The sequence below is a fragment of the Nerophis lumbriciformis genome, linkage group LG33 (genome assembly GCF_033978685.3).
Source record: "Nerophis lumbriciformis linkage group LG33, RoL_Nlum_v2.1, whole genome shotgun sequence".
Lineage (NCBI taxonomy): Eukaryota > Metazoa > Chordata > Actinopteri > Syngnathiformes > Syngnathidae > Nerophis > Nerophis lumbriciformis.
Window position 1 is genome coordinate 1,672,661 of NC_084580.2, and position 26,403 is coordinate 1,699,063.

Below are 26,403 nucleotides of genomic sequence, written 5' to 3' on the forward strand. Positions count from 1 at the left end.
GCATGTTAAATACATCCAGTTATGTTTTTGGCGGTGAGAAATCCAACTTTCTTTATCTCACAAAGAAAAGCACTAAATTCGTAACTAACTCCCAAACCCTCTTTATATTTGCGCTGTGAAAGAGCTTTGACTGGATATATTCCCAACTTGTCCTGTCCATCCACAAAACAAAATTAAATATGATTGGATTTGGTTTCTGTCAACCATTTCATCTAATTTTTATTTGTTGACTAAAATGTCAGGTAATTTTGGCATTGTCTTAATCAACGTGCATTTGTTTTGATTATAGGTTGTTGACAATAACTAAAACAAAAGTTATTTGTTAAAAAAATTAACACTGGTTGAACTAAAGATTCACTATAATTTTAATACAATACTCAGATTAAAAAGCAACAGTGAAATTCAGATTACAATGCGATATATTACAGTAAGTATGATGCCGTATTGTCCGATGTATTGTGTTTTCCGATTCACACAGATTACGAGACGGTACGGTATGCTGTGGTACCAATACTATTTGACTGATTTTTATTGTTACTTAACTATTTTTATTTTAAAATGCTAAAAAAAATGTACATCCAACATCAAGCGTTCATAAGCCATAAAAGACCTGTGACTGGTAGTGCGGCATCTGCTGGACCAGCGGCTGACTGGCAAACTGCTGCGGGCTGCAGGTAAAGTACTGGGCAGAGTAGGCGGGGCTCTGCGTGATGATTGGCGGACCCGCTGCCGTAGCAGGGTGCATGATGGGTGTGCCTGGTGGGTGATGCTGGTCTGACCTCTGCTGGTTCATGTTGGGCACTGACCATAGCGAATAGACAAAATTGAACATATTGCAAAATGCAACTTTAGAAGGGGATGCTGTGAGAAGAGAAGGCACATAGTTCTCACCTTTACCTGGTCTGTATGGTTTGGTCTGGTTTACAGTCATGTGAGGCATCTGGACCTGGTACATCGCTGGAGACTGCAATGGGAGTAATATGAAGATGGAAGGAATGATTTTTATACTTAATTAGTGACATTTCTTGCACAACTTAAGTATTCTTCTATGTTGACTATACACCTTTGAATGGTCTTAACAAAAAGGGCACAAGCATGTCAAGACTGTAGGCGCCATGTCTTACCTTGACTCACATGCATTCTATATTTTACGCTTACAAACAAACCTTCCTGTCAATAAACCCCATGCACAGCAAGAACTGAACTGCTAGCAGCTTTAAAAGAAAAGTCCAGAAGAGGATGAATTGCAATAAGAAGTTGGCAAACCAACATCTGAATGCATTAAAAAGTGACAAGCAAGCAAACTTCTTAAAGGCTGATTGGGCTTTAACAAAAATGTAAATAAAAGGATATCATGAAAAAAAGAATGGAAATTTAAAAAAAATTCACAAACCTTCCATATTATGCTTTTCTAATGGAGCAAGAGAGAGACAGAGAGAAAGGAAGAGGAGGAGGGGGGAAGAAAAGGGAAAATCTGTGTATTGATGTTGGATCACCAAGTTGTTCTTAAAGCAACACGATGAAAATTACACTTGAAAGCCGTCACATGGGTCCGCTCGCAAAGAGGCGCATGTCTCACCTGCACGCCGGGACTAACTGGTGTGAGAGGATACATCTGGGGGAAGCACATTGTCTGACTGTAGACGGTGGGGGGCTGCTGGACCACTATGGAGGGGCTTGGCTGGCCTTGGGGCCGGGGTGGCGTTGGGGTGTTTGCTGGTTTAGGCTGCTGAGAGCAACATGGAAACATCTGTCATGCTTTATATTAAATATACTCAAATAATATTCTCTGCTCTGAAAACATAGTATTAAAATTTGTTTTAAGAAACAGAAAGCTATGTAGCGGTATTTAGACTTACAAGAACTCACACCATGTGTCACAAACTAGAAGACATCTTTACCACAACACACGTACATGCCCAAATAACCGCCTTTCTACTAATAAAGCTCTGGTCATTAATAACTCCTAAAAGCAGTATTTAAAGTGATTGGCTGTCCCCTCACCTGTGTGTTAAACCTTGGCTTGAACTCATTAGCGTTGGGGTTTAAGGTTGACTTCCTCACTTGACTAGGAAATAAAACAGCAAATTATTATTATTTGCACTATTTGACTGTATCGACCGACTCGAACAGCTCTACTCACTCTTGCACCGCCTCCTTTTTGTCCTCCTTTTCTTCATGCTTGGGCCCGCCAAATGTGGACATGGCCGTTGTCTGAACCCCTTGCGACGTCACATCCAGCCCAACCCTCTTCTGATCTGGGCCTGAAGGAGACGGGGACAGCGCGGCGGGGCTGCCGGGCTTACTCGTGTTGATGGTGCCGGTGGACGGGGCGGAGTCGCTATGGTCTTCGGGGCTCACTATGGAGGATTTGTCCAAGGGGGCGTCTGCAAGCTTGGCCGCGGGATCTCTTGAAGGCTTTGTGATCATGTTGTCAGAGGCAGGGTCCGAGTTGGAACTAGACTGCAACTGAAAGATGAAGAAAAGTCCATAGGAAGAGTTAGGCTGTGTTTACAATCAAATACACCGGTCTGTACACTTCAATAAGTATATGGAGTACTGGGGCGGTCTTCCAATAGTCCAAGATTTGTCGTTTCAATTTGGAGGAGTTCTGATGGTCGGACAATGAACCCCATTCCTCTCACCATCAGAGCTCAGGCGAGTTGAGTACCTGCTGAGGCCCCTCGCGTACAGCAGGTGGGAGGATAGCTTGATTGCATTCATCATGTCTACTTTAAATATTAGTAAAATATTCTTGTGTGCAGACAAATAGTTTGAAGAGCACAAGAGATCACTCTGACTTCCTTAAAATTTCAGCTGTCACTTCAGGCTTTTCCTCAGAACAGCCGTTGCTTCCTGGTAAAACTGGCCGTGTTTTGTGATCTCTTACTCTAAAAAGACTTTGTCTGCACATAAGAATCTTTTTACCAATAGTGTTGGGAGGATGTTTCTACATAGAAATGTAAGGCTCATCGAAACGCACCGCTGCCAGACATGGAACTATTTGGAAATTGGACACGGCGTTGCCTCGCCCCCAAGGTGTAGCTCTCCGCTTGCAAAGGTAATGATTCAGCCGAAGGGTCATATACAGAAACTTTGCAATGACTTTTACTTCTTTTATGTACTCAAGTTTGATGTATTCGTAGTGCTGCACCAGAGTAAAGGACCTCACTAAACAATCCAAAGCATTAAAACGGGAGGTGGAGAAGCTTAAAGAGGAGGATGCAACATTGCGCCAACAGTCGAATGACAAGCAGCAAGACAAACACTCATTGGGACAACAGCAGTGTTGTGAAGATCATTACAATGGAGATAGAAACATTGTGGCAGCAGTTGCAACTAAATAACACTGATTTGAAGAACTTCAGGGAGGAGATGGCTGCATTGAGACAACAGCTAGACACAACAAGATATCACCAGTCTGGGGAATTTCAGTGTTTTGGAAAACATCAAAGAGGAAGTGGATCAGTTTACACGACAGAATGACATTATCATTGCAGGGCTACGCATCAATCCTTGTTCCTATGCAATAGCAGTTAACAGAGGAGAACCCGATGACAGACACTGCTTCAACAGATCAACAAGTGGGGAACTTTCAACATCTTGAACCTTTTTTTTTTTTTTTTTTTTAAATAATTATTATTTATGTATTTAATATTTGTTTACTTACTTATAATATATTATTTATTTATTCACTGGTCTGTTACAAACAGAGAACAAGGAAATTGGATAATATTGCTATGATATGAAAAGGAGTAGGATTAAACAAGCTCTGCTTCTTCCTACTCCTTTTCGGGCGTGCTTTAATGGAATTGGATGGAATTGGATATGAATATGCATGTTCGAAATAAACTGAAACTGAATCTCTACTTTGCTTATTTGTACATCTGAATGGTTTACCCTTTTTTGAGGTGGAAAAAGTTGCAAATAAGATCTATTTTTTTGCACTTAAAATTAAAGACAGTATTATTTTTATATCTGTAAGTACTTTAGAAGAATAACCTTATAGAGGGCTATTCAAATACATAATGAAAAGAGCTGCAGTTTCAAGACAGGGGCCGGACATCGAATTCTGATGTTTACTTAATTGCAAAGTAAACACATCGGCTTCCACACTGCACTGTCAATAAATTCATTATTCTGCCCTCGCTATTTGTTTCCAGCGTGTGCAGTTAAACAGATAGTTAACAGTATGTAGAAACAGAAGCTCCAGAAGTTTTGTTGGGGATTGATGTTCCTTCTATTGAATTATTTTCCTTCCTCAGTTTTACTTTTTTACACTTCTTTTATTTAGGTTTGTAAGACTGAAAATAAAAACATACAATAAACATTACAATTCGTCAATTGTGTATTTTACATAAATGAAATAGAAGGTTTAGTGTTAATACATTCCTAGAATAAACTACAGATGTTTATGCATATAGAAATTAAACAACATCCACATCAAACATTGCACACAATGAATGTGACTCATCACAATTAAACCTAAGGTGTAGCGTTATCGCCCCCCACTGATCAAATTATCGCCAGAGCTTTAATCGCCAGAGTTACTCTTAGACAAAAAACAACAAGACCACAAATACACCATGAAGTTAGCAATTTCAATACAAAACAAACCAAATATCTTCATGCACAATATCTACTTACTAAATTTTGTTATGAAACTTACACGTGTGGATTTCCACCGTCATTGCTGCTTGTCTAGAACACTGTGAAGCTTAAAAGGTCCGCCAGGGAACAATGACTTGAGCAGTCGTTTGGGGCAGAACATTCATACTTCGTTGTCAAGTCGTTGTTAAACGTCCGATTTTTGCAATTTGTTTTGATTATTTGAAGGGTTGAATGAGTAGTCTTTTTTTACTCACATACGCCTTGCTTTTGCCCCCTGTGGGATGGCGGTAGTACGGCATACATGAGCCTTCCTAGTTTAAATGGTTTCATTATGTCTATTTGGGCAATGTTCGGCAGGCCAAATGTCAAGCTTTGGCGGGCCGAATGTAGCCCGCAGGCCGCCGGTTGACTAGGCCTGCCTCATAGCGACTAGATCTACATCCATGTGACATTACTGACACCTATTGACCAGCCAATAGACATTTATACATGATCACAATTTGTTTATTTCTCTTTAAAAAAACAACAACAACAATGCCATAGATTCAAATGATTGTCAACTGTATAAAGGTGATGATCATTTATGTGCATTTTTTCCAATTTATTCTGGTCTGATATGTACACTTGAACATAACGATTTGAAATACTAATTATTATTTATTCTGCAAAAGCTATTTTTTGTCTAATGCATTACATTTTTCTCTAAAAATAAATTCTAACAAATCAGATTTGACTAAGAAAATCTTTCATCGCAGACAGCCATCCCTACTGTCAGGCTGTCCAATATTGACTACAGTCGTTGCGCACTTATCAAAAATGATGAGTGCAATATTTATCGGCTTCTCTTTCTCTCCTTTTCAATCGGGAATTGCAACCATTCGAATTAGTCCTTTCTCTTTTATTACATAGCCAAGACGGCGACCATTACAATCCGTGTACTGACCGAGATATATGCAATTAAAAAAGCTAAAAGTACGCAAGTGTGCGAATTGAAGCACAGCCCTAAGAGGCGTGACAGCAACATGAGCATTTTTCAGCATTTCAGTAAAGCTACTCACCCTAAAATCTTCACTAAATTTCTTTAAATTGTCTAGTTGTTTTCTGTGGTCAGGTGCGAAAGAGGGAGGACCTGTAAAGGACAGAAAAAATATTTAGGGATATGACCAAAAACCCAAATAAGTTGTGTTTTAGTGCTTTAAGGAATGCAAACTACCTTTACACACTGGTCTGTTGACACTGGTTGAACTGTCCTTCATGTTGTCTTTGTTGGCTTTGGGGGACGTCTGTCTCGTCTCCTGGACGCGACACTCTTTTACTGCACAGAGAAGTCACAATTTGACTTTACAGCAAAATGAAGCAGTTGTGAGGGCCTGTGCCCAAACTTTAAATGACTTACTATCTCCAGCAACCATGCTGGGGGCAGAACTAGCAGCAGTCGGGGAGGACGCGGACCTCGGCGTGGCAAAAGTGTCCACAGGAGCGGTTCCTGTCTGTGGGGATGCGGAGGAAGGGGACGCTCCGGCCATGCTGTTCTGACGAGGAGAGCGCGGTCTGTGAGCTAAAGAAGAGAGATTACACTTAAATTGTGTAGATATAATTTTTTTTTCTCCATTCCAGGTCAAAAGAACAGGACAAAGCACCTACAAATGACATGATCTTTGGTGTTCACTGGTCTAACCTGTACCGTGGTGAACTGAACCGAACTATGCTAGTAAACATGGAAAACAGCAGACGGTCTACCTCCACTAACTACAGAAGACCACGTTCCTCCTGAGGAGTTTCCTCTGTTGGATGGAGTCACTGGGAGATCTCCTGGGGAATTGTGGGAAATTAGATCCACTCCTGGTGGTATTCCTGTGGTCCTGCTGGGAGGCACTCTGTGAGCACGGGGCGTCCTCTGAGATTTGGGGGACATCCTTGATGGACCTACAGTAACGAAAAACACAAAACAAAGACATTTGAGAGTGTTTAGTCGTTAAAGGTCACGTAAGGTCACACCCGGAGTGTTGGAGTGCTAAGCATGCTAGTTAGTACCAGAGAAGTGATCAGACCAAACACACCAAACGATTCAAACTGCAGCCAAGTGAACAACAAAAAGACTGGGGGAGATCAGAGGGAAAAGGCAAGGTGGTGCTGGATAGATTTACCAACTATCAGAGTTTGTGCAGGTAATGAACTTTGTGAGTCAGGTGACGCCTTATACTACCAAAGAGGGGGGAAAGGGAAGTAAAAAAGAAGTCATACTGGCAAATTTATATTCCATGAATGACATGGATTATGCTGAAGTTGTCATCGACACAATCTTTTATTTGCAAATTTCGGAAATATCAATGTATTTACAAATTGTATCAGAATATCAACCTTGTTTAATGCGTTAACTAGAGATGCATTAAATCCAAAGTGTTGGAAAAGACACATCAATGCATATTTACTCACATTATCACAAAACTTCTACAGTATGTTTGGAGCTATCCAGTTTATAATATAGCTTTTATTAATTGACTGAAAATTATTTTTGTAATTTTGCTAAAAACCCTTATATTAAGGGGAACTTAGGGTATCCAGAACAGGATGTGGCCAACTAAATCCTCACAAGTCATTTTGCGTCAGCAACTTAACCTTACATTATTGCTCCTCACTAGACCTACAATTTTGAGAGTATCTATGATTTAACTTTTAGGACACAATAAAGCAGGGAGCAGCACTCTGTGGTTAAGATCAATCCATCCACCTTCAACTCATGCCTTTGCCCAGGTCTACGCCACACTGATGTGGGTACCTTCTGAAGACATGCGTTTGGGCAGAGTGGAGGCCGGCGACGACGGCCCATGGTGGGGAAAGGGAGACGAGGAAGAGGGATAGGAGGGGTGGGATGAATGAGATAAAGGCCTGGAAGGTCGAGAAGGGGGTCTGGAGGGTGGCCTGGTGGGCGTGGCTGCCCGAGGAGGCAAAGAGGAAGGGCCGGGCTGGTAACGAGGGAGGGAGCGGGAGGAAGGGGATGGACAGGGTGAGGGCCAATGGGATGAACCTAAAAGAGGGAAGGACAAATAATCAAGGATGACACAGCAGACCATGATCACAACGGAAAAAAGAAGCATATAGCAAGAACATAAAGGTGGATGCAATTGATTAACATGAGACGCAACAACAAGGCTTTAAAAAACTATTAGACAAGGATAAAGACAGTCATAAAACTAAGCAACAAAAACGCTAATTAGAAATGCATGCAACTACAAAAATAATATGTTCTATATAATTAAAGCATATCGCAAAGCTTTTTTGTTTCTAGCAGTACATTTAAAACACCAGTAGGTAACTGTATGGCCGCAAATACCATCCTGTGTCTTCATGCTGAGTAGTTTAACTGAAGAGAAGTTAACTTGTTTTTTACACTTGTATCAAAGTTAACAATGTTGAAATGTAGGGGAGCATGATAAATATTGGACTGATAATTGTCACGCCGATAAGAGGAATAATGACGTCATACCCATGAATCCGAGAACATTAAAAAAGCGCTCCAATGAGGCAATATCACTCGTACTCTGCTGTACGTGGGTTAGGCTAAGTAAATCAAGCGCTCCTTTTCTTTTTGCTGTAAATGGCCAGCCATAAACTTCCCCTGAACTTATTGTAGACAAACATGGCGTTGTTCGTGTTTAACTCGCTGTTTGACACGAAGAGTATTGAAAGACATTCGGTGCTATCTGCATCAGCTAACATTCCACAAGGAGGGAAAAAAAAACATTGAACTTTAGCACATCAAACCTTGTTAGCCACCTGAGACACAAACATCGCTACAACTGTGTTTTGAAAGCCTATAGAGATGTCTGCTGCTAAAGAAGCCTGGTTCCTTTCGCCGCGTCGTTTGAAAAGTGCAAAAAGTTTGCCAGAGGTAACCCGAGGGCTAAAGCGATCTGTGATGTCATCATGAAAACGATGTCATTGGACGTCCAGCCCTTTACCATCATTCAAGATACCGGCTTTTGTTAAGACAAATCGTCTGTCAAATCTACCTTTGTTTGTGTCTTTTTTACCTCTACTTCTACAAACTACTGTTAAACCTATCCATCCATTTCCCACCGCTTGTCCCTCTCGGGGTCTAAATTTAAAAAACAAATAGTTATCCCTACTTAAAACATCGAATGTATTGTCAAGGTTTTATGATGGTATCAGTTTTACCATGGCACTTTAAATTAATTTCTAGGAAAAACATTTTTTAAATTACAACCACTTGGAAGTTACTGAGTCATGAAATAACTTGTGCTTCTGCTAGAGGTTCCACTGTATTTATTTGAACTTTTATTTATCCAGGATTAGGTATCTCTTTTTAAAAGGGGATCAGCCACAAACTAACTGGCACGGCAGCAATGTGGGTGAAGTGTCATACACAATGAACGCTCTACCATTCAAACCTCACCGCCCCAATATTAAGTATAATAATAAACATGACAGTGATGCTAAAAATAATTTAGGTGTTAAGAAAATGAACATTTAATTTCAGTTCAGAAATGTTCATATGGAAGTGTGTGATGAGCTTTACCTCCCTGTGTAAATGTTGAGAGTAAAATATAACAGGCCATGCACCACCCATACCTCCATTTACCACCCTCTGGTCGGCGCCTGGGCTTAGACTATAGTCGTGCAATCCCGCACGAGGAGTTGCAGGTCCAGCTGAGTTCGGAGTCAGGCGTGGCGAATTCTGCCGTCCTGGCCCCCATGACATTGCCTCCCTGTTTCTCTGCCCTGGGGGAATGTACTTGTTCTCCCTGTAAGCAAATACTTGATCAATACATGATTGCATCAAGAGCTGTTCAGGATCCACTGGTACAGTCTCACCTGCTCAACGTGTGCATCTCTCTTTCCCCTCGGACCACGGCGGTAAACTTCTCCTCCTCGGACCGTTCGTCGTTCTCCAGCGCCACGCGGGCCTTGTATGTGGAGCTGGCTTCTATTTCCTCAGCCAGCTGGGCAGCTCGAGCTTCCCTCTTCAGGAATTCCTCAGAGTTATCACGCTCTAGTGGGACCCTGGAAAGTAAGGTGACAAGAAATAGATGAAGAAACAAATCGTTGCAGAAACATCTCAAGGATGATCAGTGGAAACGGGGAGCACCTGAGGTCTCTTGGCAAAAGCTGCAAAATGTGAATACTAACGTACATGTGCTTTTCTTAGTTCTTTCTTTTTAATACATTACCCACACAAAACATCGTTGTCATTATGTTTTTATGCTGTATGTAGAATTTTGAGGGAAAAAAATTGATTTAATCCACTTTGGAATCTGGCTGTAATACTAGAAAATGTGGAAAAAGTGAAGCATTGTGAATACCTTCCGGATGCACTGTACTTGTTTCATTAGTTTGCATGACTACTATCACGTTTGTCAACATTGTGTGGCAGGGAATGTTTTGACATTTTCCTTAATAAATAATGCAGAATTGTTGGCACAGCACAGTAGTGTTCCTTACGTATATGTGGACAGGCTGCTGTCATAAGTTGACAAGACCCCATACTTCTCCTCGTTGTACTTGAACATATCATTGGGGTCCCAACCGTTTGACTGAAAACAAAAACCAAAAAAGCAACAGATGATGTTTTTTTCCTGTCTATACAGTCAAAAACCAAATGTCAGTGTTTGTTGTGGCTTAGTGTCATGTTTTCACACCACATCAGTATCCAGAGACTCGAGGCTGTCAGAATTGTGGGTCTCTCCACCATCCCAGGGCTCCAGATCTTTCTCTTTGTGCTCGCCATTGATTCTGCCGCTGACTGCGGTGTCTGTGAAGTTATCTGAGACACGCAAGGATACACCTTTAGGCTCTGCAGACACACAAACAATACATACAAACAGAAAGCAGATAAGATGCACTTATACAGTACTCTACAAAGCACGCATGCCTTCGGAATATTTGCCACAAGATAACCAAGAGTTTTTTCAAACCCACGCACTTAATGCAACTACTTACTAAAATAGCATCATTTTTTAAATAATAAGCAACTGCTTGTGCTGATGATTACAAAAAGCTGTAATCAGAACAGTATGGCACAGGGGTGTCCAAAGCGCGGCCCGGAGGTCATTTGTGGCAAGCAGCTAATTTTATAAAGGCCCTCGGCACATTGTAAAAACCCGATTCCTATGAAAAAAAAAAGTAAATTAAAAGGACAAAAATGTGTAGTCTAACAAGAAAAAAATCTAAAATTTTATTTTTTAATATGACAAATATCAAAATGACCCCAGCATTCTTTGGTTTTTCATTATGCAGCCTTCAATGGAAAATATTTGGACACCCCTAGTATAATCACTGGCTTTGTGGCAAAATGTAGACATGATGAGGAAAGTCATTTTCTAATATTTCAATCCTACTTACAAACTACTAACACATCAATGGGCAGCATAAAGCACATCAATCATGACAAAGTTAGAGGGCCTAAAAATGCATCAGAATGGGCTAAAAGGGTCTATGTGAAGTTAACAAAGATTGACTTCAGGACAGCTGTCCATCATGTAACTGGAAGTTATACGCATTGGGTCAGGTAGCGTGAGGCAAAGCAAGCATGCGTTTAGAATGCAGTCAATCAATAGTCAATCAATCAGTACATCAAAGATAACTGGGATTTTAATCCAATCGTCTAAAAGCAAATGCATTGTTCTTTGTTACTTTCAACAGAAATGAGATCATATATTTCTTGTAACATGTGGTCCTGTCCTTGACTATAGACCTGAGCTGTGGTGCAGGCAAGGCTGTATTTAAAGCACGCAGGTGTGCTTGCCCTACAACTTCAAAAAATACAAATTGGTGCACTAACAACTCCTACAATCCAGTTTACTTCTGCGCGGTGCACTTTTTTTGCCCCAGGAAGACAAGGCACAATTGCTCGCACGAGAGCATTCAACGTAGTACGTGTGAGTGCATCCTCAATCTAGACTGAGCCATATTCAGCTTTTGCATGGCATGTCAGCAAAAAAAATTAAAGTGGAAGCCTGCTCATTTTCCGTTGAAAGCAACACTATGAAAGAACTACCGGTAGTGAAAAACATGTACCAAGTACAGTGGAACCTCTAAAGTCGACCACACTAAGATTATATAAATTGCAATTATAACCAAATTGAAATTGAGCAGAGCATGTAAATATTTACCCAGAGTTCACTAGCGCTCAGGTCGGCAAGCAAAGGATTAACTACGTCTTTTGCTTTTAGCATCACTTATTGTATGACACCACGTGAGGCCCACGCAAACATCTCTGGAGATTATACAGTAAACTCAAAATCAATGCTTTGAGTCATTGACTCCACATATTTGGCTTTTTCTTGTGATGTTTGTAACATGTGCACAATGTAATAAATAAGATGTAAAGAGAAGATTGTGCAAAAGAATAAATGCTAAAAATGACATTTTGAGTAATGATTGTGTGCTACTGTTCTAACATTTTACTAATAATAATATGTTTTTGAGGAAGATAACTTGACTCAGGAATGGATTTTTTTTGGACTACCAGCACCTTAGTTGTTCCACTGTTCTTGTTTTATTTTGTGTAGTAACCCTCAGATTAGATCACCAATACAGGACATGAGCAGCAGAAGCAGCAACACTAGCAATTCCAACAGGTTTGGTTTTCAATTAGAGATGGATTACAGGACAGAAAGGTGGGAGGATAAAACAGACAATATATATTACCTGTGTCAGAGGAAACTAGACCATGGGAGAGCAGAGACAGACAGATGACACAGAGTCAGAAGATGGACTGACAGAATGACCACAGTGTTGACCAACTGACTTCCTACACAACACAATAACATATAATAAACAGTGGAGTTGTTGTAAATTGTGTCAAATCTATGATCCCTTGCTTCAACAGGTTATAATAAATGTTGTACTATCATTGTTCCCACCCCACTCAACAGAAACGCACCTGTTCCATAACCAGACAAAAAAAACCTGACAGTCGATAGTTCTTAAAGGAGTCTTGCATGGGTCAAAATGAATTGGACATACTTATTCAGTCTTTATTGAGTGCTCTTGCTGCACGAGGGCATCCTTAGGACCAATCAATACCTTACATTAGTCTTCAGCGAGCACCCTCTCAAAGAAGACACACGACAAAGTCCCTGCTTGGAAGTTAATACAGGCGGAGAAAAAATCAAGACAACCCATGAACAGTATGCGCTGATTAACTGAGCTTTGTGGTTATTTGCGAGTCTGTGTGAATTCAGAGTGACAAAGTCACTTCTCTTTTGTAAAGTAAATCTGAACAGCCGATATGGGCATCTACATCAACTATATGATTTGCTTGAGAAGCTGGACAGGACAAAAAAAAAAAAGTCCCAAAGTCCCTGCGCCCTTTTTTTTTTACGGTGAATGCATCATGTGTTTTATGAAGATTAATGTACAAAACCAGAAAATATGTTGTGTACCTTTCCTGGCAAAGTTAAGGTCGACGTCTTTGAAGGACACTACGACGACATCGGAAGCCTTGAAGACGATGCTCTCTACAATGTCTTCTTTTCTGGGGCCCGCACTCGGCTCTAGGCTCTTTCTGTGGGCTGCGTCTAATACCAGGTCGCACTGGGAAAAGAAATGTGACACAAAATAAATTCAAGCAAGAAAACACAAAAGTCTAAACTACAATGTTACAAGGTGGACTCTTAACAAAATTGAGTTGAGTATGCCTTAGCACACTACTTCCTGGTTGATGTGGCGCTTCATAAGATGTTGAGACAATCTCATTTCTTCAGCTAAAAATAATTCCGACTCCAGGGGGGAAATCATGGACATGTGTGTCAAATAGCAGATAAAAGTTAAAGTACCAATGATTGTCACACACACACTAGGTGTGGCGAAATTATTCTCTGCATTTCACCCATCACCCTTGATCACCCCCTGGGAGGTGAGGGGAGTAGCGGGAATCATTTTTGGTGAGTCAACCCCCAATTCCAACCCTTGATGCTGAGTGCCAAGCAGGGAGGTAATGGGTCCCATTTTTATAGTCTTTGGTATGACTCGGCCGGGGTTTGAACTCACAACCTACCGATCTCAGGGCGAACACTCTAACCACGAGGCCACTGAGTAGGTATAAGACTTAATTGTCAAAAAACTCAATCTTCTCATTAATCTAGGTCATTGTATTCTCAGAGCATTCAATTGATCGCGACTGGACTGTTCAGTTTGTCCTGGGTTTCCCCTACATGTATTTGATCGTGGCGCAACGCCACAGCAAAATCATAACCGCCACAGTTTAACTTTTTTTTTTTTTTTCTTACATAAAAAACTTTTTTTAAACTTTTTTTGTACTATTATTTACATACTATTGGCCATAATATGCTTGAAAAACATCCTCTATACTTTATTTAAAAAAAAAAAAAAAACCCTTGTATATCTGAATCGCCTGTTAGGAGCGCCACGGCTGGCCGAGCCCCGAGCTGTACGAAGTTGGAACCCAGCAAAAATAAGCAGAGAAAGTTGAAGTGAAAGGTTATTTCAGGTTAATTGATTCAGTTCTTATTCAAGCCTGTGTAAAATATCTTAGTTTTGACATTACTGCCGAAAATAACATCTAACTTTACGCCGTGTGCCGGTGCGTCTTCGAACCTCTGTTTGGACGTGTGTGTGTGTGGAGTGTGCATGTTGTGCCCATGCGCGTGTGGTTTTTCTACGTGTACTGTGGCTTCTTCCCACATTCCAAAAATATGCATGTTAGCTTCTTTGGAGACTGTAAATTGTCCATAGGTATGAATGTGAGTGTGAATGATTGTCTATGTACGTGCCCTGCGATTGGCCCTGCTAATTTTCATTAGCATGTCACTGTGCGGGTCCATTATACATTAGCATTAGGCCAGAGGCATTAGAGCCAACGTTCATCCTGTATAATGGTATTGCTTTTTTAAAGTTTATACCAAACTGTATTTTTATTTTAAAGGGATTCCTACATTTATGTGCACTTCATGTGTATATATAAGGTATTTTCCTTAGTGTGCTTAGTTTTACCGTGACTTCATTGTGGAAAATATCAATAAATCACTTCGTTAATTTTATCATCTCTAATTCAAAGGACTGTTTACATATTTGGCAAACTAAATCCCAAAATTCATTACAATAAGCAGCAACAATTGAAAAATAGAGCAAAACAATATAATAAGAACAAAATATTAGTACTAATACCTAATAACACGGTGTTTTTTTAAATATATGTAAAACATTTGATTAGCCTTTAAAAAAAATATACATGCATCATTACCAATCAAATTAATCATGACATCAATATCTGATTTCATAGTGACCACAGCCCTTCCACACCAATAGCCACGCCCTAATAAGCCACGAGGAAATATAATCCTTTTTCACATCCAGACCAGCAAAATTGTCGGGTCAAAGCCCTAAAAGAAGATGTGGCTTTGCCTACTTGAAAGAAGTTGGCTACATCCATGCAACGCCCCTGGACAACGTTCTTCTGCTCAATGCAAAACCAGCATGAAACTGGAGTTGGGAAGACTCAGTAAAAATTCTACCATTCTGTGTAAAACAATATTCAAAAAATAATGAATTGATTATTAACTTTGAAATTCAGTCCAAAGTCCAACCTTAAGTAAAACTTGCTCGAGTTTCGCTTTTATTTGGGTGAAAAATAAACAGGGCTCACATGGACTTTACCTAAAATGGAAGATGAAAGGCCTTGTAGCTGTCCTCCATAAAAGGAGAGGCTGAAAGGGTGGACGTTGTCAGTCCCACTTCAGCTGTGCACTGTAAGAGTATTTCACCTCATGATTTGCATCTTACCTCTGGACCGTAAGTTTTGAAGACTCCTTCATAGACCGTTCCATTTTTCACCTTCAGTTCACACCTGGTGCCCTGTAATCATCCACAATTCATTAATGTGAGGCGTCAATGTAAACGCTCCCAAGACCAGCTTAAAAGCCGTCTGCTGTGCTTCAAACTAATGACTGATCAATTGTTTTTGTTAAAGTAAACTGCATTCGAGGCGAATCACACAAGCTTTGTTTTATTGCTGTTTGAACATTTTTACTTAGTAATTTACGGTTAGAAAAAACCCCATCTTGCATTGCTGCATTTAGTACTGTGGCACAGTTAGATTTCTGACTAGAAGTGTTTCAAGAGAGCGAACATACCACAACAGATGTTAAGACATGGACCATCCTCATGTTTGCATAAACTCCATTGAAAATAACCTAAATAGGGGAAAAACACAGTAGACATTGTATGGCCTTTCTTTTTTAGATAGTAACCTCCTCTTTCTAAAGTCAATGCCGTGTGACAATTTTGATGTATTGTCTTTTTTTTTTTCAATTCAAACAGGTTACTTACCGCTGCAGGACCTTTACCACTGTGTCTTCCCCTGTAAGATAGAAACATACAACTGATGACAAACGTGCCCTCTTGTGTTTTTAAAGGAAAGTGATGGTGATTAAAGTATTTCTATTTTGTGGAATGGGAGAAATATCTGCAAATTTTAATATCCCAAGCATATGGGATCATGCACAAAATGCAGCTGATTGTACTTGAATGCACCTGAAGCCATGATGACTTACAGTATTTCTAGACATACAACGATTTTACAAGGCTTAAGATGAAGAGTGCTTAATGGTTATAAACATAGACATTGTACTTTCAGCATGTAACCCAATATCCTAACCTTGCAGTATGTTCTTAAATGTACCGTATTTTTCAGACTATAAGCCGCACTAAAAATCCTTTCATTTTCTCAAAAATCGACAGTGCGCATAATGTACGTATTAATCTAGGTTGTGCTTACTGACCTCGAAGCGATTTTATTTGGTAAATGGTGCAATGATAAGTGTGAACGGTAGACGGCAATCACACATAAGAGATATGTGTGCACTGCAAGACGACGTTAGCAAGCAAGCCCACAACTTTGATCATATTTCATTGAGAATATGGAACATTACACACAGCTTTCAAAAATCTGTCAAAATGTTTTAGTACGACTTTGGTAAGCTATGAAGCCGCACCGTCAATGCATTACGGCTACAGTAGTCAAGCGTACTGTGCTACAACATACGGGTATTATTATGGTGTGTGTGTATAAGGACCCCAAAATGGCACCAATTAAGAGACATCAACTGGTGTTTTGTTTCTCAATATTATACAAAACAAATTTTTATGTGTATTTGGGGTCTGCACTCTGCAGTCTCGAAAATGTGCGCACATCCGCCATTGTAGCCCGCGCTGACACAGTAGTCAATAAACTCCTTTTTCGCTATCCTCTTGTTGTAGGGCATTCATCCTCTGCTGTTGCCATTTCTAATATAAAGTAGCATAAAGTTTAAACTTATATCTGTCAGTAGTTTGCTATGGAAGCGCTAAAACTACTGGTATACATAATTAATCTACGGAACTTTGATTACCGTATTTTTAGAGAATTTCGGTCAGACGGTTTTTCACGGGACCCATATCCATTGTTGTTGTCCATGGATGATGAGATCCTGCTCCGTTGTTTGTTATAGCAAAGTCTGAATGTCATTAAAACATTTAGCTCCATCTTTTTATACGCTTCCTTCAACTCCCGTCCTTACACGCTACACCGGTACAACAAAGATGGCGGGGAGAAGTCGCTGTCGAAGTGAAGCCACGTAAATAAGACCCGCCCACAAAACGGCCCATCCTAAAGAGACGGTCAAAAAGCGACTTGAAAATGGTCTGTAAAACATAATAAATGCAACATTTTAACCAGAGAAAACACAATTACATGTTATGTAGACAAAAGGGAGTGTTTTAATTGGAGAAAAAAAAATCATAATATGACCCCTTTAATGAGCCTTATAATTAGGGCTGGGCGATATATCGATATACTCGACATATCGCGGGTTTGTCTCTGTGCGATATAGAAAATGACTATCGTGATATTCGAGTATACGTTCTCACGCAGTTGCTTTTAGCTGCGGGCATTAAACTGCATGCGTTTCCCACTCTTTCTTGTCTCTCCTTCTCACAGAGACTTAAAACAAGCGCACCTTCTTACACACGTCACGTGAGCAACGTCACAAGCCCTCCCCGAGCAGAGAGGTAGCGACATGGTAACATTAGCTGTGATGCTAGCGGAGCGGTGCGAGTGGTAATACGAGAGAGAGAAGGTGCAAATCTGGTAACATGGAGGAAGAATTAATTCCCAAGAAAAACAGCACTGGGTCCATCGTCTGGCGGTGGTTTGGCTTCAAGCGGGAATATGTTGAACATTTATGCGGCAAAAGCGTTGCTACAAAAAGTAGCAGCACTGCTAATGTCATTTGAAAAGTCACCCGCTAGAGAAAGAAGAGTGCTTCAAACTGTGCATGTCAACATCTCCATTCGGTGCCACACCAACAAAATGCCGAAGCAACTATTCCCACATCAACACCGTAGGACATATACTATTTCATATGCAGCTCAATTTTATGTGACACTTATTGAAATATCTTGTTTGACATCATGCACAAAAGTGCACTAATAGCTTGTTTTGAAATGTCTCTGACAATCTTGCACTTCCTGTTTTGAAATGACATGAATGTTTGTGCCACTGCTTAATAACTGTTTAATAAATACACTTTTGGTAAATTGACTTAGTTGCGATTTCCCTCTCTGCATGAAAGTTTAAAATGAGCATATATTAATGAAGTATGAACAATAATGTTTTAAAGTAGACACATAGAATCATCATACTGCTGTGATTATATGCATCAAGTGTTAATTCAAGGCTAAGGCAAAATATCGCGATATATATCGTGTATCGTGACATGGCCTAAAAATATCAAGATATTAATAAAAAGCCATATCACCCAGCCCTACTTATAATCCAGTGCGCCTTTTGTATAAAAATAGACAAACAGATCCTCTCATCGGCAGTGCGCCTTATAATACGGTGCGCCCTACGGTCCGAAAAATACGAACTATAGGGCGTTATTTTACTCTTCTAGTAAAATAACCATGTCATAGATGTCAACTTGTTCCTATCAAGTGTACATCTCCCAGAGAATTCACGTTATTATTTTCAAAATTTGTCCTAAAATCCACCGTACTTCTTTAGAACTACACCCTAAAAAGCAATTTGTTATTCTAAGGGTTTCCTGGACTGTACCTGGTTCTCCTATTTTGTCATGGAATGCACCTTATTCATGCGGTTAACATGGACCATGTTTTTCTGGTATGTCCTTCCATGCGTCCATTTTCTCCACTGCTTATTCTCACTAGAGTCGCGGGTAAGATGGAGCCTATTCTAGTGGACTTTGGGCGAGAAGCGGGGTACATACTAGACTAGTCGCCAGACAATCGCAGACCTACCATGTCCTAATATGCACCTTATTAATTCAAGCAGGTCTTAGAATGCATCATTCTGTCTATTTCTTTGACTGCACTAAAATTATTTTAGTGCTAAAGTAAACCCTTGTTTATCCCTGTAATTGGTTTCTGGGCCTGATCATGGTAAATTAATTTCCAAAGTTATAGGATTAAATAATCTGTTTACAACCTTATAAATATGATTAACATTGTGGGAGCCCTCTAGACATGTAATAACAGCCAAATAGGCACCTTTATACTCTTTTAATCCAATAAAGTAATGCTGTCTGAGGTTGAGCCAATTAGTGGCCACAATGTTAAACAGCGCGCTCTGAATGGTTGACATGGTTATTACTGCAGAGTGCCAATATACAGTGGGTACGGAAAGTGTTCAGACCCCTTAAACTTGTTCACTCTGCTTTATTGCAGCCATTTGCTAAAATAAAAAAAGTATTATTTTTTTAAATGTACACTCAGCACCACATCTTAACATAAAAAAACAAATGTAGAAATGTTTGCAAATTGATTAAAAATCATCCATTTTCTACCGCTTATTCCCTTTGGGGTCGCGGGGGGCGCTGGAGCCTATCTCAGCTACAATCGGGCGGAAGGCGGGGTACACCCTGGACAAGTCGCCACCTCATCGCAGGATTAAAAATCAAATACTCAAAAATCAAATACTTAGTTGATGCACCTTTGGTAGAAATTACAGCCTCAAGTCTTTTTGAATACAATGCCACAAGTTTGGCACACCTATTTTTGGGCAGTTTCGCCCATTCCTCTTTGCAGCACCTCTCAACCTCTATCAGATTGGATGGGAAGCACTGGTTTTCATCCAATATGTCTCTGTACATTGCTGCATTCATCTTGGTCTAATCAGGGAGATTACCAAGAACCGGATGGTCAACTCTGTCAGAGCTACAGCATTCATCTGTGAAGAGAGAAGAACCTTCCAGAAGAACAACCATCTCTGCAACAATCCGCCAATAGGCCTGTATGGTAGAGTGGCCAGACGGAAGCCATTTCTTAGTAAAACGTTAGCCAAAATGCACCTGAAGACTCTTAGACCATGGGAAAACTAATTTTCTGGTCTGATAAGACAAAGCTTGAACTCTTTGGCGTGAATGACAGGCATCATATTTGGAAGAAACCAGGCACTGCTCTACACCAGGTCAATATAATCCCTACAGTGAAGCATGGGGGTGGCAGCATCATGTTGTGGGGATGGCTTTTGGCCACAGGAACTGGGAGACTAGTCAGGATTAGGGCTGCAACTAACAATTAATTTGATAATCGATTAATCGGTCGATTACTACTTCGATTAATCTATTAATAATCGGATAAAAGAGACAAACTACATTTCTATCCTTTCCAGTATTTTATTGAAAAAAACAGCATACTGGCACCATACTTATTTTGATTATTGTTTCTCAGCTGTTTGTACATGTTGCAGTTTATAAATAAAGGTTTATAAAAAAAAAAAAATGTTTTAAATAATTGCCTCTGCGCATGTGCATAGCATAGATCCAACGAATCGATGACTAAATTAATCGCCAACTATTTTTATAATGGATTTTAATCGATTTAATCGATTAGTTGTTGCAGCCCTATTCAGGATAGAGGGAAATATGAATGCAGCGATGTACAGAGACATCCTGGATGACAACCAACGATTACCATCCAATCTGACAGAGCTGGAGAGGTGCTGCAAAAAGGAATGGGCAAAAAGGAATGGGCAAAACAGCCCAGAGATAGGTGTGCAAAGAAAAAAACTTGAGGCTGTAATTGCTGCTAAAGTTGCATTGACAACGTATTGAGCAAAGGGTCTGAATACTTATGTACATGTGAATTTTGAGTTTTTTATTTAAAATACATTTGCAAAATGTCTACATTTTAGTTTTTTTCTGTCAAGATGGGGTACTGAGTGTACATTAATGATTCTGGATAAATTATAGGGCTTATCTGTACTTTTTTTATCCAGCTGACTAGTAATTATGACACAGTGTCACATTGACTTCAGCTTCCACTGCCAGTCTTAAAAAAGAAACAAGGGAAGATTCTAAAAATCAGTTTGGAATAATCACAATTAAGGAAGTAACACCACACAAAAGTACATAACAAAACAATATTTCCTCCTCAAAAGTTCCTCAAAGTCACACACGCTAATAAGAGTTAGTGTCCGTTTGAAGTGAACGCGCTTCAACAACCGCCCTACTAGCAATCCAGTAAGCCACAAGCCAATACTAATTCCCTCAAAAAAGTTAGAGTAATATAATAAGTGAAGTAAATTATATTTATATAACACTTTTTCTCTAGTGACTCAAAGCACTTTACATAATAAAACCTATATCTACATCTTAAGCTACATATAAACCCGTGCTGGTGGTACTGGGAGCAGGTGGGTAGTGTGTCTTGCCCATGGACCCAACGGCAGTGACGAGGGTGGCGGAAGCAGGAATCAAACCTGGAAACCCTTACAGCCGCTCTACCAACAGAGCTGCGCTGCCCCAAATCCATAATATTCTATAAAGTTGCTCTGAAGCAAGATAGCATCCACTGACAGTTCCCTACTCACCGTCTGTCGTCACTCCAACGTGCCCTGTTTGTGTGGCAACAAAACACCTTATTTAAATGCACAACCACTAGGGGTGTAAAAATGTATCAGTACAAATCGAAAACAGATTTCAACTTTACAGATATGATGACATCGTCGGGCGAGCTTTTGGATCGATCTATAGCTAGGATAGGTCGATGTCCGGTTGGAAAGTCATGAATCGGTTGATTAGAGCCCTGCTACAAAATATGACCGCTCTAATCTTGTCCCCCCGCACTTCACCCTGTTTCTTTGTGAGGATTATGAGACGTCTTCGCAGGGCTGTATGCTTAGCTTTTTTTTTTACTAGGAGCCCGGTGCTACTAAAAGAAAACATTTAGAGAAACAGAAAACTTTTAGTAGCACAGAAAAAACTTAGGAGGAATATACAGTGTCCTAAATAACACAATTGATTGTGTTATTAACACTCAAAGAACGTACACAGTAACACACATGTACACTCATACATGTAAACACTGTGCTATCACAAGCCCTAATGCAACCCTCAATTAAACATCCCTGTCCCACAGCTTTTGTAGTGAAGTCATACGACGTACTAAGTTACACATTCTGTACATTCACATAACATGACAGAGCACTTTACATGCAATTACATAACATAGATCGTAATGACACTAAAACACATGACAGAATGACCAGTGCTGTTGATAGGTTTTAAATGTAGTGAGTCCCAAGGACTCACTGGTGGTCATTTTAGTCGGGTCCTGGGGAAATTCAGAGAGTCCCAATAAAAGGGGCTGTTTGCAACCTTTACGGAGATGCCTCGGGAGCGCTAACTTTCAAAATGATTTTAAGCATTATATCCCGACCTCGTACGTTTTTTAGCTCGTAAAACATAACTAGTATTGGTAACATAAGCTAGCTGGTGGTGTTCTTGTTATATTTTTTGTTTGAAAAATGCAACTGAGAGCAAGTTGCAAACAGCTGCGCCCTTTTAAAAATATGTATTTCTTTATCGTTCTCATATTCTTGTTTTTCTAAAAGTGTATTGAATTAATTTGCTGGTAATATGGTATGATATGGTTATAATAAGCGTTGTATTGAATTATTTTAAAAATGTATCTGAGCGTAAAACTGTCACAAGTGTATGACATACACAATCCTAATAAAATAGCATTTTGTAACAACATAAATAACGAGATATTAGTAGAATTCAAAGGAAGACAAGTCCTAAAAAATATAAATAGTGTCAATTTTAAAGCAAACAAAACATTATTAACCACAATGGATGTGCCTATTTTGTTAAGAGTAGTGCAACTGTTGCAGTACATGAAATTGTCATCTGAAAAGTGAAGACATTGTAAAAGTTAACTTTTTGGGGGAGGGGATGTAGACCTAAGTTTGTACAGGGGAGGCTGAGGTACCGTACTATCGCTAGTCTGATCATTATTAGTGGAAGCAGAAAAAACAGCTGCAATAGAGCAATAGCTTTTATCTTTTTCTTTAAGTGGCATTTTTTTGTTCTCCTTTCCCTGCTTACTATCTCGACAGAAGCAGCATGTATGCACAGTCTTAGTCTTAGTGTAACAAAACAGCGACCGCCATTCAAAGAATCGTAACATTCGAAGGAATGAAGGCACGCACAGATTCCCAGTATGTCTTTCTTTTTTTTCACAAAAATGCAGCGTTCCACTCCAACAGGTTTAAACCCTGTGTCTCTTATTTTCCCGGCAACTCTCAAACAACCTTTGACCCCCACAACACACGTCACTTCCCACTCATGTCTCGGAAGTCCCTACCCCCAGACATGCTGCTTTAACTCCAGACAATCGCGTCCGTCTTGCTTACATCATCACAACTTCATGTTTTGGCAGTACTTTTTCAGTGTCCGAATTTTTGGTGCATTAGCATGTAAATAATTGGCTGTATTCAAACAATATATTACTTTAATTGTTTCCACTTAAGAAACACTCATTTTTAAGATTTGGTCGCTTTTATTTTGCCCTAGCTCTGCGCCACAATCAATTAAACGTTGGGGAAACCCTGATTGGGTTGAATCTAGTGGCCAATACTAGGGCTGCACGATTGATAGACATTTGAGGTTTTAATTCATGCGATACATAACAGCCTCCCTACTTGCGACTTACCAGTGAGAAGTGCTGCAAACTAACAAAAATTTGGAGAAAAATAATATGATTAAATTGCCAAATGTCCCGTTGTGGTAATATTTCAGCTTCAAATTGGATGGCAAATTTACGCTGATCAATATGCATAACAAGCAAGAATGCCTTTTTTCCAACTGGGGAAAAATTACACTTGAAAAAAAATACAATATTTATTTAAGTTAAAGTTTTGCTTACAGAAATAAGAGTCCGTTTAATTTGTTGTGAATGTTGTCTGTCTATCTGTGTTGGCCCTGCTATGAGGTGGCGACTTGTCCAGGGTGTACGCCGCTTTCCGTCCATGTGCAGGGGGGACAGGTTTCAGCACCACCGGCAATCCCGTAAGGGACAAGCGGTAGAAAAATGGATGGATGGATGGATGTTTATCCATTTAGTATAACAAAGTTATTTACCTTCCAATTACAGTACAAAGGTAAACACCTCTATGGTAATGAGAAATAAATGTTTACAACCTTTTAAATGGTTCATTCTTATTATTATATGATTACAGTACATTATAAACACTGCATAGTTTTTATCAGTTATTTTTTCAAATTAAGAGTTGACAAAATCTCTGAGTTGTCTGCATAAAGCCAAATATTGTTAAAGTAAATGATTGCATATTGTTCTAATGTGTGGCACCTTGAGACACGAATGTGTTGATTGACATATTTCGCAGTTTTATACATTTTTATGTATAAAATATAATAGTAAATTGAATCGCAATTTGGGGCATCACGGTGGGACAGGGGTTAGTGTGTCTGCCTCACAATAAGAAGGTTGTGAGTTCAATCCAGGGCTCGGGATCTTTCTGTGCGGAGTTTGCATGTTCTCCCTGTAACTGCGTGGGTTCCCTCCGGGTACTCCAGCTTCCTCCCACCTCCAAAGACATGCACCTGAGGATAGGTTGATTGGCAACACTAAATTGGCCCTAGTGTGTGAATGTGAGTGTGAATGTTGTCTGTCTACCTGTGTTGGCCCTGCGATGAGGTGGCGACTTGTCCAGGGTGTACGCCGCCTTCCGCCCAAATGCAGCTGAAATAGGCTCCAGCGACCCCGAAAGGGACAAGCAGTAGAAAATGGATGGATGGATGGAATCGCAATTTGACAAAAAAAAAATCGTAAATACGTTTTTTCTAAACATCGTGCAGCCTTACTATAGTATTCATATTTTGTGTTGATTTAGCCATTTTTATGCTTGAAACTGCTTGATGTAGGCCATGAATACATGAAACATGTTTTAAGGAAAAAAGTTGAGTTGAGTTTGAGTTTGTTTTGAACATGCATGCATACAGCATGACACATTACAATTTTCAGTTTCTCTATTCCAGTGTTTTTCAACCTTTATTGAGCAAAGGCACATTTTTTGCGTTGAAAAAACCCAGAAGCACACCACCAGCAGAAATCATTAAAAAACGAAACTCAGTTGACAGTAAAAAGTCGTTGTCGCAATTGTTGGATATGATTTTAAAGGGGAACATTATCACCAGATCTATGTAAGCGTCAATATATACCTTGATGTTGCAGAAAAAAGACCTTTTTTTTTTAAACCGATTTCCGAACTCTAAATGGGTGAATTTTGGCGAATTAAACGCCTTTCTATTATTCGCTCTCGGAACGTGACGTCACATCGGGAAGCAATCCGCCATTTTCTCACTTTCGTCGGTGTGTTGTCGGAGGGTGTAACAACACGAACAGGGACGGATTCAAGTTGCACCAGTGGCCCAAAGATGCAAAAGTGGCAAGAAATTGGACAAAATTTGTTCAAAATACGAGGCTGTGGGGAAAGCCAACGAAATGGTCAGTCGTCTGTTCCGCACACTTTACCGACGAAAGCTATGCTACCACAGAGATGGCAAGAATGTGTGGATATCCTGCGACACTCAAAGCAGATGCTGACATCAACTCCAAAACTGAACAGATCAGCTTTCAGGAAAAGAGAGCGGATGAGGGTATGTCTACAGAATATATTAATTGATGAAAACTTTATTCATTACTCGCGGTTTTACGTAAATTATTATACATAAACTGTGTTTACCAATAATTTAGCTTAAAAACATTTATTTTTTTCAATGATTCGAGTACATTCGGGGAGTCTTGTGTAATGCAGTATTTTGTGTCTATTTAGGTATGGTTAACCTGAGTGCTGAAATCGTGGAAAAATATATGTTCTTAGCGCGCCTGAAATGGGCTGTCTGCACTCTCAAAGTGCATGTTGTTGCCAAATGTATTTCATATGCTGTAAACCTAGTTCATAGTTGTTAGTTTCCTTTAATGCCAAACAAACACATACCAATCGTTGGTTAGAAGGCGATCGCCGAATTCGTCCTCGCTTTCTCCCGTGTCGCTGGCTGTCGTGTCGTTTTCGTTGGTTTCGCTTGCATACGGTTCAAACCGATATGGCTCAATAGCTTCAGTTTCTTCTTCAATTTCGTTTTCGCTACCTGCCTCCACACTACAACCATCCGTTTCAATACATGCGTAATCTGTTGAATCGCTTAAGCCGCTGAAATCCAAGTCTGAATCCGCTATACCTTGCTGTTCTATCCGCCATGTTTGTTTGTATTGGCATCACTGTGTGACGTCATAGGAAAATGGACGGGTGTATATAACGATGGTTAAAATCAGACACTTTGAAGCTTTTTTTAGGGATATTGCGTGATGGGTAAAATTTTGAAAACAAACTTGGAAAAATAAAATAAGCCACTGGGAACTGATTTTTAATGGTTTTAACCCTTCTGAAATTGTGATAATGTTCCCCTTTAAACCATAACCAACCATGCATCAATATAGCTC

General features: G+C 39.9%; 1 protein-coding gene across 18 annotated transcripts in view; it reads right to left on the reverse strand.

Annotated features, from left to right (window-relative positions):
- The window catches only part of atxn2 (ataxin 2), a 42,026-nt gene that overhangs the window by 8,653 nt on the left and 6,970 nt on the right, over positions 1 to 26,403 (reverse strand). For 5 of the 18 annotated variants that reach the window (XR_009811510.2, XM_061928231.2, XM_061928221.2 and 2 more), the window contains exons 2-21: positions 15,925 to 15,955; positions 15,729 to 15,788; positions 15,379 to 15,450; positions 13,020 to 13,170; positions 12,283 to 12,297; positions 10,272 to 10,426; positions 10,075 to 10,166; positions 9,448 to 9,636; positions 9,205 to 9,377; positions 7,391 to 7,639; positions 6,352 to 6,537; positions 6,008 to 6,169; positions 5,825 to 5,926; positions 5,670 to 5,740; positions 2,144 to 2,469; positions 2,005 to 2,068; positions 1,580 to 1,729; positions 1,394 to 1,411; positions 892 to 964; positions 611 to 801 (exon numbers count right to left, since the gene is read on the reverse strand). Coding sequence is in view for 17 of the 18 variants with exons in the window: in XM_061928231.2 (XP_061784215.1) it covers positions 611 to 801; positions 892 to 964; positions 1,394 to 1,411; positions 1,580 to 1,729; positions 2,005 to 2,068; positions 2,144 to 2,469; positions 5,670 to 5,740; positions 5,825 to 5,926; positions 6,008 to 6,169; positions 6,352 to 6,537; positions 7,391 to 7,639; positions 9,205 to 9,377; positions 9,448 to 9,636; positions 10,075 to 10,166; positions 10,272 to 10,426; positions 12,283 to 12,297; positions 13,020 to 13,170; positions 15,379 to 15,450; positions 15,729 to 15,788; positions 15,925 to 15,955 (2,530 nt within the window). In the remaining variant the exon portion in view is untranslated. The remainder of the gene's footprint in view (positions 1 to 610; positions 802 to 891; positions 965 to 1,393; positions 1,412 to 1,579; positions 1,730 to 2,004; positions 2,069 to 2,143; positions 2,470 to 5,669; positions 5,741 to 5,824; positions 5,927 to 6,007; positions 6,170 to 6,351; positions 6,538 to 7,390; positions 7,640 to 9,204; positions 9,378 to 9,447; positions 9,637 to 10,074; positions 10,167 to 10,271; positions 10,427 to 12,282; positions 12,298 to 13,019; positions 13,171 to 15,378; positions 15,451 to 15,728; positions 15,789 to 15,924; positions 15,956 to 26,403) is intronic. The other 13 variants (XM_072912114.1, XM_072912113.1, XM_061928222.2 and 10 more) reach the window with 11 other exon arrangements.